General features: G+C 28.4%; 6 protein-coding genes across 6 annotated transcripts; 2 read left to right on the forward strand and 4 right to left on the reverse strand.

Annotated features, from left to right (window-relative positions):
• Window positions 1–6,320: 6,320 nt before the first annotated feature.
• OCT59_029441 (uncharacterized protein) lies at window positions 6,321–8,077 on the reverse strand (the record flags this gene model as incomplete). Its single annotated transcript, XM_066143963.1, has 10 exons — window positions 6,321–6,326; window positions 6,407–6,489; window positions 6,560–6,606; window positions 6,806–6,940; window positions 7,008–7,076; window positions 7,171–7,237; window positions 7,314–7,405; window positions 7,506–7,511; window positions 7,577–7,671; window positions 7,751–8,077. 10 exons carry the CDS (start codon window positions 8,075–8,077, stop codon window positions 6,321–6,323), a joined length of 927 nt encoding a protein of 308 aa, XP_065994696.1.
• Window positions 8,078–8,920: 843 nt separating this feature from the next.
• OCT59_029442 (Rho GTPase) lies at window positions 8,921–10,846 on the reverse strand. The gene is made up of 5 exons (XM_025318102.2): window positions 10,779–10,846; window positions 10,497–10,576; window positions 10,064–10,120; window positions 9,889–9,961; window positions 8,921–9,792 (listed from the first exon to the last, which is right to left on the reverse strand). The coding sequence occupies exons 2-5, from the start codon at window positions 10,542–10,544 to the stop codon at window positions 9,395–9,397; spliced, it is 576 nt and encodes a 191-aa protein (XP_025176910.1). The 5' UTR covers window positions 10,545–10,576; window positions 10,779–10,846; the 3' UTR covers window positions 8,921–9,394.
• A 9-nt stretch (window positions 10,847–10,855) lies between these two features.
• On the reverse strand, window positions 10,856–14,123 carry OCT59_029443 (uncharacterized protein; the record flags this gene model as incomplete). Its single annotated transcript, XM_025318103.2, has 8 exons — window positions 10,856–11,250; window positions 11,323–11,530; window positions 11,653–11,768; window positions 11,853–12,188; window positions 12,265–12,311; window positions 12,393–13,569; window positions 13,671–13,878; window positions 13,975–14,123. The coding sequence occupies 5 exons, from the start codon at window positions 14,121–14,123 to the stop codon at window positions 11,892–11,894; spliced, it is 1,878 nt and encodes a 625-aa protein (XP_025176911.1). The 3' UTR covers window positions 10,856–11,250; window positions 11,323–11,530; window positions 11,653–11,768; window positions 11,853–11,891.
• Window positions 14,124–14,921: 798 nt separating this feature from the next.
• OCT59_029444 (alpha subunit of pyruvate dehydrogenase) lies at window positions 14,922–17,074 on the forward strand. Its single transcript, XM_066143980.1, has 6 exons — window positions 14,922–15,267; window positions 15,350–15,476; window positions 15,556–15,647; window positions 15,736–16,233; window positions 16,305–16,523; window positions 16,635–17,074. The coding sequence occupies exons 1-5, from the start codon at window positions 14,977–14,979 to the stop codon at window positions 16,470–16,472; spliced, it is 1,176 nt and encodes a 391-aa protein (XP_065994697.1). The 5' UTR covers window positions 14,922–14,976; the 3' UTR covers window positions 16,473–16,523; window positions 16,635–17,074.
• Window positions 16,514–17,617, reverse strand: OCT59_029445 (uncharacterized protein). Its single transcript, XM_066143987.1, has 5 exons — window positions 17,570–17,617; window positions 17,240–17,484; window positions 17,137–17,173; window positions 16,957–17,055; window positions 16,514–16,889 (listed from the first exon to the last, which is right to left on the reverse strand). The coding sequence occupies exons 1-5, from the start codon at window positions 17,592–17,594 to the stop codon at window positions 16,606–16,608; spliced, it is 690 nt and encodes a 229-aa protein (XP_065994698.1). The 5' UTR covers window positions 17,595–17,617; the 3' UTR covers window positions 16,514–16,605.
• Window positions 17,618–17,753: 136 nt separating this feature from the next.
• Window positions 17,754–18,505, forward strand: OCT59_029446 (uncharacterized protein). Its single transcript, XM_025318105.2, has 4 exons — window positions 17,754–17,810; window positions 17,886–17,959; window positions 18,048–18,131; window positions 18,228–18,505. Exons 1-4 carry the CDS (start codon window positions 17,777–17,779, stop codon window positions 18,294–18,296), a joined length of 261 nt encoding a protein of 86 aa, XP_025176914.1. The 5' UTR covers window positions 17,754–17,776; the 3' UTR covers window positions 18,297–18,505.
• Window positions 18,506–18,536: the final 31 nt, after the last annotated feature.

Consider the following 18,536-nt stretch of genomic DNA (forward strand, 5'->3'; position numbering starts at 1 on the left):
AAAAACCCGACCTGGCTCAAACTATATATTTAATAGTTAATATTTTTAAAATTTTAAAAATTGAAATAATTACTATAGTTACTATATGCAGCACTATATGACAGTACTTGATATAATTATATTAAATCACTAATTTTCAATTTTACTATTTAATAAATATAGGGTAAATTTAGATCTCGCGATGTTTAAATCTCGCCTTTATTCCAAAAAAGGATATTTTTATGCCGATCATTTAATTCTGGCCAGAATTAAATACGTCACGTGATTTAACGAAAAAAAACCCTGAAAGAAAGTTTTGTCAAACCCATCTTTGATGCTTTAAATAAATTTACAGAGCAGGGAAAAATACACATAATAAATATTTTTAAAAAGTTTCCATATTAAGAATTTCTTTTTTTGTTACAGGATGCAAAATTTTAACATAATATACACTTTTCTTTAATAAAATAAACATTCCAAAATAAGCACTTCTTACTAGAATTAATTTTAACTTACATTATGATGAGCAAACTTGATTGGTAATTGGCATTATATGCAAAAAGAAGGTGCTATTTTTGAAATTTTATAGTAAAAAAAAATCTTATAAATAATATATAATATAAGAACTTCTTTACTATTTTCAAACAAAATTTCAAATTTATTAGCAATTTCCCCAATTCTTTTTGTTTTATAATTTTATCTTAAATAGTTTATTATAGGATAAAAAATACAAATAACAAAAGTAAAAAGTATAAATAATAGTTATTTAAAATGTTTTTTAAAAAAAAATAAAAAATAATTAAATATAAAGTTTATATTATTATAAACTAAATTTTTATTAATATAATATATTTTAATTCTTTAAATTTTATACTTAATTATAAATTATCTATACTTATAATAAAATAATAAAATTAATAATAATTTATTAAATAATTTTATAATTAAAATATTATTTGGAATTTAAAATTTAAGTTATAATAAAATTAAAAATTTGGAATTTGATACTATATATATTATATAAAAAATTTAGAATTTAGAATTTGAAATAATTTAGAATTGGCAATTTTAAATTTAAATTATATATAAATATTTAAGAACAACATTTTTTTATACAATTATTAATCTTAGCCTATTATATTACTTTAATAATAAAACAATGGATTGAAAAAATCACAAGGTATTACTATTGCAAATAAACATTTCAGTTTTGAGTTTTTCTTTAAATAGATTAATTAATTCTACTTTGACAAACAATCAAAATTTTCTGACTACTTGTTAGCATTATGTAAAACTTATATTTAAGTAGATTTTTAATAATAAAAGCAGTTTTAATAAACCAGTAAGTTTATTTTATACCTATTCCTTAAACTGTTTTGCAGCCAAATTTGCCTGCAATTTTGTTTTTTAATTAAAGGCACTTAAATATCTTAAAATATTTTATTATATAAACCAATGTTTTTGTAATAAATTCTATAGTATTTTTTAAGTAAAAATTGAAAAAAAAAGTTCAATTTAATTTAATGATTTTTTAAAAGTAAATGATCAACAAATTATAACAAATAGTAGTTAAATTTTTCAAATTGAAATATCTTTTATTCATTAATCCTAGAAATATAAAATTACCACCATTTGATGCGTCTTAATAGGAAGAATCTGATAGAAATAAAATTGTCCTTCTACAAATATTATGTAACAGGATAACTTATAAAATCTAAAAATTTATAAATTGATATAACTTTTTATTTATCAATTTTAGAGTTATGATTTTATTACCATTAAATGCGCCTTAATAAGAGGAATCTAACAAATATAATTTCATCTTTTTATGATCACTAGATCTTAAGATATTTTAAAAATTCAAAAATTTTTAAAATGAATTTTAACCCTTACAGTTTAAAGAATAATAATTTTTATCTACCACTTTCCACTCCTTCTTTTTTATATATATATTCTGATTAATTTACTAATATGATTCTAATTATTTAATCTATCTTACAAGGCTATATTATTACATATATATTAAATCTGTAATTATTATTAGCTTCCTTTTTTAAATATTTAAAAATTTTTATTAATGATATATAATTTATTTTATTTATTTAACTTTATTTTACATTATTTTATTTATTTTTATTATATTACCATTTTATTATTATATTATTTTAGTTAATGCTTTATTATCATCTTTATTATAGTTAATTTTATAGAGTATAACTAGACTGACTTATTTGGAATTTTATTTTGTAATAATCTAGTAATATTATATCTCCTTTACTATTTGTTAAGTAGAACGTATGCTGATTCTTAAAAAAAAGAAAATTATATTACTTTAAATTATATAAAATTATACAATTGTTTAATTACTTATAATAATATTATTGTTTATTTTTATCACTTATTTTATTAGTTATTTTTACATTAATTTTTATATATTTTGCTATTATTGTATTTTTGAATTTATATTATAAAAAAATATAAATTAATCAAATAATAGAAAATAAATAAAATAAATAATAAACGTGAATTATACTTTAAAAATCAAACCTTATAATATTAATAATAAAATAAAAGACTTTCAATACTTATATTATAAATTTACTTTAAAATTAATTTTACTGAAACTGGAGAAATTTGGCATAGTAATTTATTTATATTTTTTTTTTATATTATCAGATTCATTAAAAATAAGTAATATAATATTATACAGATTATAGCAAAAATTATAGTAATTAGTTTTTTAATATAAACTTTATAATAAAGTTATGGAATTCTTTTATTTTGCAAATAATCTATTTCTAATCTGCATTAACATATAATTCAATTTGATTGCATGCAATTATTGTAATTTTACTATTGATAACTATACTATTTTCAAAGTTATTTTACTCCTTTCTGAAGAAACTAAGAAATGGCTCATAATTTTTTTTTTTCTGTATTTCCATTTTCTTAATATGTTTACTTTAAATCCAAATTCTCACTAGGATTTGAGACAAGGAAAACTTATTAAAAATAATCTTTATATTATCTCAAACATTATGGAAGTTGTTAATTTATATCTTTATTATAATAAAAAATTCAAATAATCCAAAATTATTAGTTAGTAAAAAATACATATATTCTAAGGTTTTCCACTTGGTTAAGTATAATGAACCATACTTAGTTGATTGCTTGCTTAGATTTCACAACCCTGTTTACACCATATTCTTAATGAAAATTAAAAAAAAGTGAAATGTAGTATGATATTTAGAATGTTATAAAATTAACTAATGTCTATTTGAAATTACTTTTTAAATGAGCATCTCGTTGTTTAATTTGGTATAATAAGTAATAGGAAGTTATGACCAAATTAAGAAGCGGTGTTCTCATCGCTATTAAAAGAGCAGGTGTTGTTAAGTTATTGATCTATAAATAAAATTAAAGTATTAAATGAATCAAAATGGAAACAATAATATATAAAATTACTAAAGACACATAGATACATACAGTTAGAACTCACCCTCCAGTTCACTGAATTTATAATTTGATATAACGATTTTATATGTTCATATATGAAGATAAAATCTTTTTATCATGAAATTCGTTATTTCATAGCTGTTATATCGAGTTCTGACTGTATACCAGATTCATCGAGATAATCCTTCATTTTCTATTAATCATGAAGTTCAAAGATAATCAAGAATCGGAAGGAAATCTACTGTTTCGTTTAAACTGAACTCTTTATTAGCAGTCTGCAAGAACTTCATCGAATAACCCTTACTGGTAATCTGCGATGCGTTTCTATGTTGCAAATATGCCTTTATAGTACCCAATCTTTAACATTTATCTTGATATTCTCAGGCAGGCCTGCTAAAAGGCGATCTAGTAATCTGATTTTAAACATATACAGTATGTATACTATTACTACTATAAATTGATTTTTTTTTGTTTTATCCAGTTTTTCAAGCGTGGATTGTATCATGTGCTAAAATATTTAGGTTGGATTAGAAGGATACTTAATCAAGTACTGATGTACCTTATCACTTCATTGTATAATGAAAAGGTCTAGTAGATCGGTCCATCTTGCTGACGAGATTTTAAGGGTTAAAATTACAAAATGGGAAATATTATGATTCCTATATTTAATATTCAACAGCCTATACGGCCAAAATAATTTTTAAAAATAATTTAAATGATTTACAATATTTATTAAATTTATACACCACCTTTGATTCTGGACATGATCTGAATCATAACAAATTTAACTTTCAATTTAGTTTACTGGATTATTCACATGGATCCCGCAGCGTACATTTTCGCGATAGGCGCAATAAAAGCTCATACGACTTCATAGATTGCGCGTTAAACTTTTATGAATAATGTGCATATGAATAATCAATTTTCAACAGTCTTTCTAAATGGAACGCTTTATTAAATTAAATTACAATAAACTTATACATTTATGAAAACACAGCAGGACGAACCCATTATGCCACTTAGCTAAGGCTTAATTCTAAGATTCCTATCTAATATATAAATAGATGCAACAAATTATAAACAAAAATGAACTGTCTAACTACAAATTTAAATTGTGTTACGTGATTACAAATCTACTGGTTTATAATTTTCAATCGCTGTTTCTCCTAACCGTCTTTGTCGAGTACCAAAAATTTTTTAGTATATTTTCCGTTCGAGTTTTATAAAACTTGGTCTGGATTTTTTTTTTCAAAAAAAAAATAAAAAACAAAATAAATTTTGCTGACATACCGATTGCGTATTTGCTTTGGATTGTATTGAGGGAGCAATTTATTTATTCTCGCAAAGCTTCTGGGCAAATGGTTCCCTTCCGACATACCTCGTTTAATTATTGAATCGACCTAAAAAGGAACAATATTTTTCTTTAATTGGTTAAACAAAATATTTATTCATTTAATTTTTTTTTTTAACATACGACTGTATTAAGATATTTTTTCATTTTTGAATTTTGTTTCTTTGAAAATGTCTTCTTCGGTTTGTGGCAATTAAATGAGTGGATAAGAAGAGCAATCAATGCGAACGTTAAAGTAGAACTCTGTCCACTCCTTTTATAATAATTTGACACATATACCTCTTTTATTAGTAATTCTTTAACCTACCTAATGTGTAAATAATGTATTATCTAAGAATAGGGACATGACATTTTGTGATCCAATCACTCACGATGGAAAATATTTTATTTGGTAATTATAATTGGTCTCATACATTATATTTTGTTGAGTTTAATTGGTCATCATAAAACATCATCGTTTTCTCTTGGTTAAATATAATTGTTATTTCACTTACTCAGCTGGTAAAGCCCCTTTTTAAATTTCCATATAAATTACATATATCATTATAAATTTATTAGTTTGTGTTGAAATAAATTTAGTTGTGACCGTTTGGTAGTTCATAATTTACCAAGAATTGGCAAAACGTTTATATCATTCATTGAATAATTAATAAAAGAATGTTTTGATAATAGTGTAACAAAGAAAATTATTAAGGGACAATAGAAATCACGTGCTAAAGGTCATAACTTTTATTGCAGCAAGATTTTTATTTTTACAGGTAATATTATTAAGCAAACTTTTTGTACAACAATTAACTAAACATATAAGTCATTGTATAGCACTATTTTTCTTCTTTTGAATCCTCGTTATTCTCCAGAACCACATTCTTTCTTGTACCACTTTCCAACATAGTATCGTTCTGTCGAATATACTATGTATATTATCTATGCTCATATCTTTAGTTTTTGATTTTGGTTTCAGCTCTATCTAAACAAATGTGTTATACAAGTTATTTAACTATGTGAATCCTTAAGTGTCACAAAAATCAATGACAAGGCCAGAAAAAAATTTTCACTTTCGTTTTTTTCTTGTTCGCATCCTGGTACTAAATAATCTTATACAATTTTGAAGTTACTTCGGCAATGCAATATATACCTCTCCCTTTCTTACCTTTCTTATTATGTAATCTCTCTACTAGTAATTTTAACAATAAAATAGTGCAAGCGCAAACATATGACAAAAGGCCCAGTTAATCAGAGGACGTAACACGGCATCTACTACATATCATAGATCATAGACATCTAAAAACTTAAAGTTCATGTGATAATATTAAGCATAACATTAAATTCTTTTATTAAATTAAGGAGTGGCCATTGATCAGATTTTCGTGATGCAATCATATTAACCCAAAAGTGTATCAAGCATTGCAACTTTTTTGAAAAGCAAAAAAATACACAATGACAATTCAGTATCATTCCAATTCGGGATACATGACGCACTATCGTCTCCTTTGGATGAAGTACAAACTGATTATAAATTCTCTTGTTTTATTATTTACTCCTACACAAGATACCACTATACGAATGAATATATCGGAAAAATAAAAGCATGATTATTAGACAACCGATCTAAACACGTACATGGAAGATAGCCATCATTCTAATGATAGCTTTGTATTGACTTCGACCATTAATGCTTAACGAATATAGAGTTAATCGAGAATCTGAGAAAAATAGGAACATTGTATGAGAAATGCAATCACTAACACAAGTATAAATCATGCATTTACTCACTGATAGACTGGATACTATACACCCTAATTTTTGTAGCAAGACTTAAGCTACAATCAAGGTGATGTCGGTAGTATTGCGATTAAGTTTACAATACTCGTTTGCATGGTTTTCTTTACATCACTCATATTCTCGGTTGCATTACATGGAGGACATATGAAATATATCAAAGCCATCGAATATTCTCGTTCCCTCAGTGTCTACTCAAACAATTCCAGAATTCGTAGAAAACTTCATAATTTTCGCGACGTGGGCATGCAATCGAATTCAATTAAAGAAAACGTTCTCTCATAGAACTTGAATAATGAAGAAACTTGATACACTATGTGTTTGCGCTCGCCAATTTTTCTGCTCATTATAGGATAAACGACCACGAGGTGGTAACTAAGAGGAAAGCAGTTGTCAGTATCTCTTTTTATGGGGAAACTAATAGATATTGATGTCTACCTACAAATCGATTAAATTTTCTTTACAATATAATTGAAAAAGGTTCTCCCAACGTCCAATACTTTGTCCTGAACTTTATCTCGAGAAGTTTCTTTATTTCATTCAAGGACGGTGTCAATGTAATTCTCTAACGTAGGTGTCCACATTTCAGGGTTAATATCTCGCACCGATGACATTTCTTAGCGAATTCTTCTCCTATTTCCTCTGATAAATCCTCAATTGTCTTGGATATATCTATCACACGAAAAAGTGACAAGATGTCACCTGTTTCGTGAAAACGATACATAGAAAGCAGAAATTTGAAACTTACCGTTGAAATTCCCCTTTCTCAAAGGATCTCTTGTGTTAGATCCCGAAAAGTTTGCGGTGGAGTTTGTGAAGTTCGTGGAGTTCTTGAAGTCCCTAAAGTTCCTCCAGATGATAGAGACCTTGAAGTCTCTGAAGTTCCTAGAGACCCTGGTTGCAATGATTCTGAAAGGCACTGGTTTCATTAAGGTATAACGTGTCCCTGCAGGGTTATAATGTGCTGAGCATTATGTTCGAAAAGAAGCGAATGTATACATATCAACTTACCTCAACGGTGTTTTGAACAGCTGCACTGTTTTGGCTGCAAGGACCTTGGAAAAGACATTGCAACATACTTCTATTATTGCTTGTCCAGAATCAGACTGTAATAATTCGAGTTTTGGTTGTATAAGGATTCAAATGCTATGTACTACTCCAACAAAAAGATAGCGATAATACTACACATTTAAACCATGCGAGATAATCAGTACAGAAAGCTCTGACTGGACCCGTAGCAATGAGTTGATTCAGTAGAGTATCAGTAAAAAGAGTAAAGGCCTGAACAAAGTCAAGCTCCGTCCAGTCCCACTCCATGTAATCTTGAATATACCAAGCAGAGGCCTTCCGCTCCTTGAAATAATTATGAACATTTTTTACGGTCTCGCTGTAATTAAATTCAAAATGTCCGGTCGTTAAAAGTCGCGATCCACGCGTATTGCGCGTTTTTAAAGATACACTAGTATCACGTGACGGTGGCGAATTTAGATAAGTTTCTAGGATGAGCTGCATTAATTGATTCTACGATTTCTTCAGGGATTTCTGCTTGGTTTCATTGAACAGATAAACTTTCATTACTATGAACAATCGAGACTTCCTGGTTTCCGCTTGGCATTTACAAATAATGCTTGCGAATTTTGATTGTACCTTTTATAAGTTGTTGCGACTTCATCATACTGGCAGTCAGGACATTGGTTTTGGATATTGTACAAACTATAAACATCCAGCGATACTCCATTTAGCATCAAGGTAGTTGATTACTTACTTATTTATATAGTTCCATTATTGATACTTGGAAAATAAACCAAAAGCTAATAATTAATTTAATGAAAAACACTAGACTTTTTGGCCAGCAATCTCCATGACATTAAGTAGACATGATCATGTCTATCGAAACAACTATCCCGGGTTTTTGCTGGCAAACATCAGCCAAAAGAGGTTGCAATTAGTGGTGGCACACAGTTGGGGTGAAAGATATTGCTTAAAGATCAATATCACAAGTGCATAAGAATTACTTTCTCGAGTTAAGTAAATATTTCAATTGGAACGTCAAAGTTCAAATTGGAAATTTTTTATCTAACAACTCCACAAAAAAGAACTCGATATTGTTAAATTTTATCATAACTCAGCTCGGAAATATTTAGAGGAAAAAATAGCGAAAAGATTTAAGGCTTAGACTATTACTTATTAGAAAAGAGGCGGTCGAGAGCATATTTTAGACGTTGACGAATATTCCGTGTAATTGACATAATTATTTTTAGTACGGGGTTAAAAATAAAATTTTGTCATTTAATACTTGGACCATTACAAATTTGAATAAATTGCATCACTTTACACAAACTAAAAAAATAATTTGTACGAAAAAATTAATTCGTTTCAGATTGGCGAATTTGGTATTGCCAATCCACTTGAATTTATAAATTTAGTAAGGAGTCTGGTTTAATACAACCTCACGTGATCTAATTGTTATTTTACATTAGGTTTTTAATATACGAATTTTTTGAAGGGATACAAATTTAATAAAGTAACCGGAAGAACGACTAATTTAAATGGAGTAAAAAGTAAAGAATAACCTAATAAAGACGTATAACTATAAATCAAATCAAATACTCTACACAATAATTTCGACCAATAATAAAAATGAAAACAAAAAGAACTACATATGTATTTGATATGTGGAAGTAATGTGAATTGGGTGGGAATATATTTATTTAATAAAACGAACAATTTGATTATAAAATAAAAAATATAAATCAATAAAAGTTATAAGGGATGATAATAAAATAGGTCAATTACATAACAAAAATAAAATTAATTATTCATCTAAGTCTACAGCACTAAACATTTGCGAGGTTTCTTAGTGACTGGTGGTTCCAAAGCTGCGACAATTGCTTCATCAAAAACATTCTTTAAACCCTTTTGCGTCAAAGCTGAGCACTCAACATATTTAACCGCTCCAATTTCTCTAGAAAGTCTATCTCCTTGCTCTGCTGTTACCGGTCTCATCTTTTGTCTCGATAATTTCTCAACTACAGAAGGATCATCTCGCAAATCTATTTGCGTACCTACAATCAAACATGGAACTCCAGGACAATGATGATGAACTTCCGGGAACCATTTTTCTTTAACGTTTTCAAAGGAAGCTGGTGAAGTTACAGAAAAACAAACAAGGAAAACATCCGTCTGAGGATAAGATAAGGGACGAAGACGATCGTAATCTTCCTGACCTGTTTAAACATTATTTTATTAATTAGCAATTGCAATCAATACAAATTGACATAGCCCTACAATGATTTCAATAAATAACTGTCACTTTAACGCACCAGCTGTGTCAAACAAACCCAATGTATAAGGCTCATCGCCAATCATAACCGTTACCGCATAATTATCAAAAACCTTGCCAAGAGAAAAAAATTTTTTTCTATTAACTTTCGTTCTAATAATAATAATAAAAAGACAAAATATTTAAGCGACAACTAATTTAATTTAAAAACTTACTGTAGGGACATATTCGGACGGAAATTTGTTGGTTGTATATGAGATTAAAAGACACGTCTATCTTCCCCCATCCATATATAATAAAATAAAATTAATAAATGAAAAAAAAATGAATGTTTTAATTTTTTTTTAAAAAAAAATATATATAAAGCTTGTGTTCTTAGAAATAATAATAAAAAATGAGGCGAATTGTTTGAAATTTTAATTATTTCGCCAAATTATGACCAATCTACTTCATTCAAAAGGTACCACTTGTCCGAACAACGAAAAAAAGAGAATAATCTAATTTATGGTCACATTCCTTTGATTGCATGTTGCTAACTTATGAACGGTTGATCGGCAATACGGAAGCAAAATCTTCCTCAGCCGTCTAGAATGACTATACCTTCTCTAAACTAACAAAGAATATAATAAAATTAAAGGACTTGTTTACCTTGCCAACAGCACCATCACCAACGACTACACACTTTATTGTTTGCATAATTATTAGATATATATATTGTATAAATTTCTCTAACAAAAAGAAAATATATTTGAGTACCCAACAGAGACAAAAGGAACTGAAAAATAGGGAAGAAAATAAAGCCTAGGAAGGGAAAGGTATTATTCACTACGGATGTAAGAACTTTTTTTTTTTTTTAATGAAGTAAAATGTAAAGGGGTCTAAGCTATCAAGTGTACTTGTCCTTCCTACGCTATATTATTGATAACTTACATCTGCAGATGGGCCGATTTAGGCTTGTTTCACGAAATTCTAAATTACAGTACCAGTTTCATCAACTCGTCCTAAACGTCACGCAGTTTATAAGTTGGAACTATCAAACCATTTATTAAATTTCGTGGCTAATTTGCTAAGCAATTTTTTCTTCTTCCGTAACTTATTCTACTTTTGCAAATGAGAATTTTTTTTTTTAAAAAAAAAGAGTTACTCGTTTCTCAATTCCCGATTTCATTTTATTTATTTACCTCAATGTTTGACAGTTAAGTTGTCAAACTTGTGATCGAATATTCTTTAAGATTTCCTTCTTTTATATTATCTAATACAATAGAAAGAATCAAATGAATTCTTTTCATTGGATATCACTATTATAATGTGTTACATTGAAAATTTTGAATGGAAAAAAATTCAATTTTGAAAAGTTCTTATTCTCTAATGAAAATTTATTTATTCAAATTTAATTAATTCACTTTTTTTTTAAAAAAAAAAATTAAACATAATGGATGATTCTAAACTATGGGAAATTTAATACAGAATAAACGAAGGGGGAGGGGGAAGTATATTTACAGAGTAAATTTAAAATCATAACATTGTTTTTTTAGCGTAATCTTAATATATTTATGGATTATGGAAGAATTCAAAGACTTGATAATTAATTTTTAATTAATTTTACGAAATTCAAAATAAAAAATTTTTGATTCTAAATTGAAAAAAAAAAACGGCAATAAAATCGGATAACGATTAATAATCTGAAAATGAATTTAAGTTAATTGATAATGCCTAATAATACTGCTAAAATACGTAATTGTCTTAAACATTCTACTACTTGAATACTAAATAAATACCAATAAATATTCATTGTATTTCGTACGTTGTTTAAATTATCATTTCTCATGTTTACAAGTAATCGATGTAACGTAAATACCAAATATAATCGCATTCTCGCCTTTTATTCCAATGTAAAATCGTCACGAATAACAAGTAGATCTAATAAAAGATAAATATATATATATTTTATATTGTAACTTTAATAAAAGATCAACAATAAGATAATGAATCTCTGAAACATACCATAATAAATAATAAAAAAAAATAAAATAAAATGAAGTATCATCCATGTGGAAACCATTTTGCTGAAACTTCATTCATAATATATTTACAACTTTCTGGGTCCCACCGTTCAAAATAACAACCCACTAATTCAGTTGTTACCGGTCCAAGAGCCTTAGCTAGTTCCCAGTCTGCCTCATCTCCTATATGGTCCCCATACACACTTGCTGGCACCATCCTTAACAATCGTTCTGAATCGTATGGTTCAATAACTAATGTTTTTTGCCCACAATATAAAAACGAGCCTCGGTGGGTCAACACTTCGTAAAAAGGCTCATTTCGCGGTGATTCAACATCCTAAAGAAACAAATACTTTTGAATTATAGAATATATTATACGATTGTTTATATCGATAATTTTGAATTTATATTACCGTCCATACGAATTTAGCCACATTTGCTGCAATTTCAGCATTGTAAGCTGGAAAACAATCAAAAGATATATTCTCATTTTCTATTTTAAATTCAAAATTTCGTATAAATCCAATAAACTTAAACTTACTTCTATCCCAGCGACATATCACACCTAAACTATGAAATTTTTTAAAACAAACAACGTCGCCTATAAAGAATTTAGGATCTTTTTTTCCTAGTTGGCCCCGAATTGATTGACCTGAAGCATAGTCCCAATCGATACGATCATCTTCTTCCAAACCTTCAATATCAGCTTTCACATTTTCAATTAATCTTCGCCACATTCCTTGCTCGGGCATCGTCCCTGTGGATATATATAGTTCAATATCAGATATTGCTGCTTTTCCTAATTCATAATCTTCTGGGTATCGATATCTCGCTGCGATAAACGACCACCAAAAATTCATAAGTCTACACATATCTCCAAGTGAAAATTCTAAAAAATCGGGTGATTTAAAATGATCTGGTGACCTAATAAAATGTAACTGCAATGCAGTTCCATAAATTATATCTCGATTATATCCTCTAATTGCAGTAAGGCTTTGCCAATAGTCCTGCAAAAACAGTCTAAATAATCTTCGCTGTGGAATATATTTATATTCTGGTGTATATGAACCATAAAACTTTGAACTGTGCCTGTCAAACTGTTCAATTGTAAGCACTCCTGTCTCAGAATGTTTCTTAAAATCAATATGATAAATATCATGATCCATTTCTTCTTCGTCTTCGTTCTCCTGATGATCATGATTCGTCAATAGTGGAGTTGACGAATAAAAATCCCTATATCGAACAAAATGATACCTTCTAAACGTTATTTTTTCGCGATCAGAAACAACATCCACATTATTTATCCCAACCTTTCCCGCCAATTCTTGAAACAAAACGGTCATTAAACAAGCTTTGCTTTGTTTTGTCTCCAAAAGCGGGGTAACCAAATACAAAAATCTGGTTTCAATATCTAGAACGGAAGCAGTGGATGGATATTTTTCCCCAAAAAATTCGGCCAGACGTCTAAATTTATCTAATTGAGATTCGGGAGGATCCTTTTTACAAGTTTCATTAAATTCTGCAGCCAATTCATCAATTTCACGGGTTATATCTGCAACGTCGAAACGTTCATTGTAAAATGAAGCCATTAATGCGAACCCTTCCAAATTAGAGACATTTAACTCATAATTACGCCATGCTTTCCATTTCTCAATAACACTACTTCGACGAATGAACTGAAGAGCTCGTTTTGCGAAGTAACAATGAGTGAGGGTCGTCTAAAATAGTTGATTAATTACGCGTAATTAGCCAGATCAGTTTTTTGAAAAAAAAATACATATTTTTTTTTTTATAATAGTAATAAATATCAATCAATTACCTCGTTAGGGTTATCCATAACCCATATTAACATATCACGACAATTATCCCCTAATTGCCTCAATTTTTTCATGTTTGCCAAATAGAATGGACCTCCGGCACTTAATTCATCTAAAATTTCGAACGCCCATCGATCAGTTGCCATTCGTGCGAGAAAAACTTGTCTCCACCCATCTGCTTTCTTGGGCTTTGACTTCCAGTATTTCCATCTACACGGATTAAAATTATAAAATATTTCAGCTCATAATAGATAGAAAAGCGAATTTATTTTGTTAAAGGTAATGTACGATTTACAAAAAAAGTACCTTTGTTCGCAAAATTCTTTCCATAAAGAATCCGCGTAGCAGGCGTCTCTCCATAACCTTGAAACTTGTGCACATCGTGCAACATCCTCTGCCTCTAAATGAAGTAGAATATGTTTAAGGCAAGAGGCTTGGATTTGGGTTCGTGCCATGCTCGTTTAATGACGTTAAAAATCGTTAAAATCTAATAAAAAAATGTATAAAGAACATCTCATATAAAGCATTTGATATGTTTCACAATAATTGGGGCAAAGCACATCAGATTTTATGCAATCAGTATGTAGTCATAACGTTTTACTACATTATGGTTGCATTACAATTTTATAGTTGTAGATTATAAATAAACTCACTATATAAAGACTTTCGTGAAAGCAAAACCTTTTTTTTTTGTTTTTATGGACGATCTCAAACTTCTCTAATCTAACTTTTCCCTCTGATGTGATCGATATCGAATTGATTCGCATAACGTGTAAAATGGCGGTTTTTTTCTTAGTAAATTTATTGAAAATATTTGAAATCTTAAAAAACTATCAATGATAAACCGGTTACATTCCATATATAGCAATCAATAATCCACAATACTACTTTAAGGATAAATAAACTTGTAAAAATATCTACTGATATCATTAATTTTTATAAGAATAAAGAAACCTGTTTATATCGATCTAAATATGATCATATGAATACAATCAAGTATCTCGTATTTACACAATAGGTTATTTTGTGTTTCGATCTATATGTTTTACTTAATGATGATCTTTATGCTATGCTTGTTATAAGTTATAAGGAGAAGCTTTACTAATTGAAAGAAATAATATTTTTTAAATGGTTTAGAAGCATAATCACATGAAGATTCAATAATTTTGCCAGAATTACGATTTTACGATTTTACGATTTATAATTAAAGCAGGTCAAACAGTAAGCATATGCATCATATCGTGATGTACAATGCATACATGTTTGTATTACTTTTTTTCAATCGAATCTTTTCTATACCGATAAAAAATGCTCTCTTCTATCACTTCTCGTTTATCTCGGAATATATCAGTTTTTAATGGAAGATCGTTTGTACGTCAATTTGCTTCTGCTTCGGCAGAAACCGTAAATATTAAATTACCCGAAAGTTCCTTTAAAACTTATAAATGCGATCCGCCTTCACTTGATATTGAAGTTACAAAGGACGAACTGCTCCGCTTGTATAAGGAAATGGCGGTTATGCGTAGAATGGAAACAGCTGCTGACGGGTTATACAAGTCGAAAATGATTAGAGGTTTCTGTCATTTATGTACTGGTCAAGTAAGTTGAAAAACATGAAGCGCTGATTTGAAAGAATGTTGTGAATAGTACATGATATATTTTTGTTATTGTTTTTCTCAAGGAAGCAGTAGCAGTAGGTATGGAAGCTGCAATTACGGAAGATGATGCAATTATCACTGCATACCGCTGTCATGGATTCACCTATGTTCGCGGTGGAACTATTCATTCAATTTTAGCTGAGCTTATGGGTATTTATTTTTTGTAATTACGCGTTATCCGATTAGAAATGCCAAGAAATTTAATTGAGTTAATTCGTTTTATAATAAGGTCGTAAGGCTGGAATTTCACGAGGAAAAGGTGGTTCTATGCATATGTTTTCAAAGAATTTTTATGGGGGTAACGGTATTGTCGGTGCTCAGGTATTTAAATCTTTTATCTTATTTTTTTTTAAAAAAAAAATACTTTTACTGTGGAATTGAATAAAATCAACTTGTAATTTCTTTTCAGGTTCCTGTTGGAACTGGAGTGGCATTTACACAAAAATATTTGGAAAAAAAGAATGCTACATTTATATTATATGGGGATGGGGCAGCAAATCAAGGACAAGTATTTGAAGCTTTTAATATGGCTAAATTATGGGATTTACCGGCAATATTTGTTTGTGAGAATAATTTTTTTGGAATGGGAACGGCAGCAGGTAGAAGTTCTGCTAATGCACAATATTATACTAGAGGTCAATATATTCCAGGTCTTCAAGTCAATGGAATGGATGTATTAGCTGTGAAACAAGCCTGCTCGTGGGCAAAGAATTGGACAACTAATGATCAAGGACCACTTGTATTGGAAATGGTAACGTATCGCTATGGAGGTCATTCAATGTCTGACCCAGGTACAAGTTATCGTACACGTGAAGAAATTCAACATATGAGAAGTACAAAAGATCCCATTACAGGTTTAAGACAAAGAATTTTAGAACTTGGTTTTTCAACTGACGATGAAATTAAGGTATATAATAGAAAATAAAGTATATGTTTAATTCTGTGCATTACGACTAAATTATATTTTAATTCATTTAGAAACTTGAAAAAGAAGCAAGAGCAGTAGTTGAAGAAGCAGTAGCTGAAGCACAAAAGGAACCACAACCTGATGAATCAGAAATATTTACAAATATTTATGCTAAAGGAACTGAACCTCCAATTATTCGCGGTCGTGAACGCGAAGAATTTGCTGTTATGAATCAATAAATTGTTGAGTTGTTATTATCATTTAATAGACAGGAAGGTGTAAAATTTTATGTACGTCGTTGTACAAATTTTCTTTTTATTGTACAAAACAATAAGTTAATTTATATAAAAAAACCTATATAATTTCACACATTTAACTTCCACCTTCACCATTTTTATCAGGAGTATTAACAAATTGTATATTGCAAGAACCTTTTTCATCTTGTACTATTTTAAAATTATCTGTTGATAAACCAAATTTTCCTAAAATAGTGTTACCAAAGCCTTTGAGTTTATCTATCATTTCAGCTTTTTCCTTTTCTTCTAATTCTTTTATTTTTGGAGGTAATCTTTTAATCGCATTAGATATCAAACTATGATTATCTAAAACTACTCGATCAGATTTATGGATTGGATCTGATGAAAGTTTCTTGTAATCTTGCAAGGATAAAAAAATTCAATTCATTTGAAAATGTGAAATAATTAAAATCAAGATAAATATTACCTTCAAGTGCAGAATTTGTTGAAAACAATGTGTTTACTTTTTCATTAGCTTGTGCTCGACGGAATAATACCTTTGTATATGCTGGATCATCTTCAAGTGCTATTAGATTATCGAAATAAAGTTTTTAATGAATCTAATGAATAAAGAAATTACATAATCTATAATTATTAACTTCTGTACCTTTTGTGCATGCATCGACTGCCTCTTTATGCCTATTCTATAAAAAATAAGAACGGATCAATTTAATCATAACGAATAAAGCATAAACTTATTCAATATTTACCAATTTAACTTCACAAGCTCCAATATTTCCCCAATAAACAGCTCTTTCTTTCTTTTTCTCAATAGGACAAGTATCTAAAGCTTTTTTATATTGTTCAATTGCTTCATCAAATTTTTTTAAACTAAAAAATTTATTTCCAGTTGATTTATGTTGCTCAGCTGTTTCTAGTAGTTCTGCAATCTCTTTAGGTGTGAATTTCGGCGTTTCTTCTATGATTTCCTCATTTTCTTGATTATTTACAGATTCTTGGTAAAATTGTTAAAGAAAATAAGAAAATACTTCTATTTAGAAAGTTAATACTTTAAAAGTAAGGAAAGTTTAATTAATCACCTTGAATTTCTTCAATTTTAGACATTATGAAATAAACTAAATAAACTACAGATTATTGTTACCGAATTTACTACTTTTTTTATACATGATTAACTTTTGTGGTACAAGAAGATGAATTTTTTTGTGTACTCGTACTACCATAAAAATCGAGATTTAATTGATTTAAATTTTTAAACTATCGGACAAGATAAATGATATTATTACAATATGCCTGTTCCGTTTGAAGCTCTTATTCCACTTGGTATGATATTATAAAGTATTATAATAATATAAAATAACTTTATTTTGACATGAAAAATATACTCTTCTTCATTAGGCCTTGTTACGGCTATGTTTGGCGTAACCGGTTCATTGCTGAATTTATCTAGAAGGTATAATAATGAAGGAAAGGTATTAATAAAATTCAATTTTTTTTTTCGAACAAATTCGAATAAAATTCAATAATTATATTAATTTATTAATTTTTTCATATATATAGCCTCCAAGGCACAGTATGGATAAATGGGATAAACAGATGTCAGAACGCGACAAAAGACTGACAGGAAGTTCAAGTCATCAATCAGTTCGTATTATTTCTTTTTTTTTAGAGAAATTAAAGTCAAAGTAAATATCTAATCCTCTTTTTGATTTTTTTTTTAAAAAAAAATGCTTGTCTAAGGCTGAACCAATTGCCCCACCAGGATTTAATACAAGTAGTATTTATTATTTGACAAATAAAAAACTTTGAGATGTTAGAACTAAATATGTATGTATATAATCATAATTCATGAAATGATTCCTTTATTTGCTTGCATTGAGTATTATGGTAGAAAAATCTTTGTGGAAATCAAAGAGAAGCATGTGATAATGATAGATAATAGTGACAAGGGACATACTTTTTCCAAGAAAGATGTACAGTATCATAAGACTAAATAAATTGTGTTACGATTTGAAGAAAAGTAATGTATTTCAACAGCTTTTGACGATA

The sequence above is a fragment of the Rhizophagus irregularis genome, chromosome 9 (genome assembly GCF_026210795.1).
Source record: "Rhizophagus irregularis chromosome 9, complete sequence".
Classification (NCBI taxonomy): Eukaryota; Fungi; Glomeromycota; class Glomeromycetes; order Glomerales; family Glomeraceae; genus Rhizophagus; species Rhizophagus irregularis.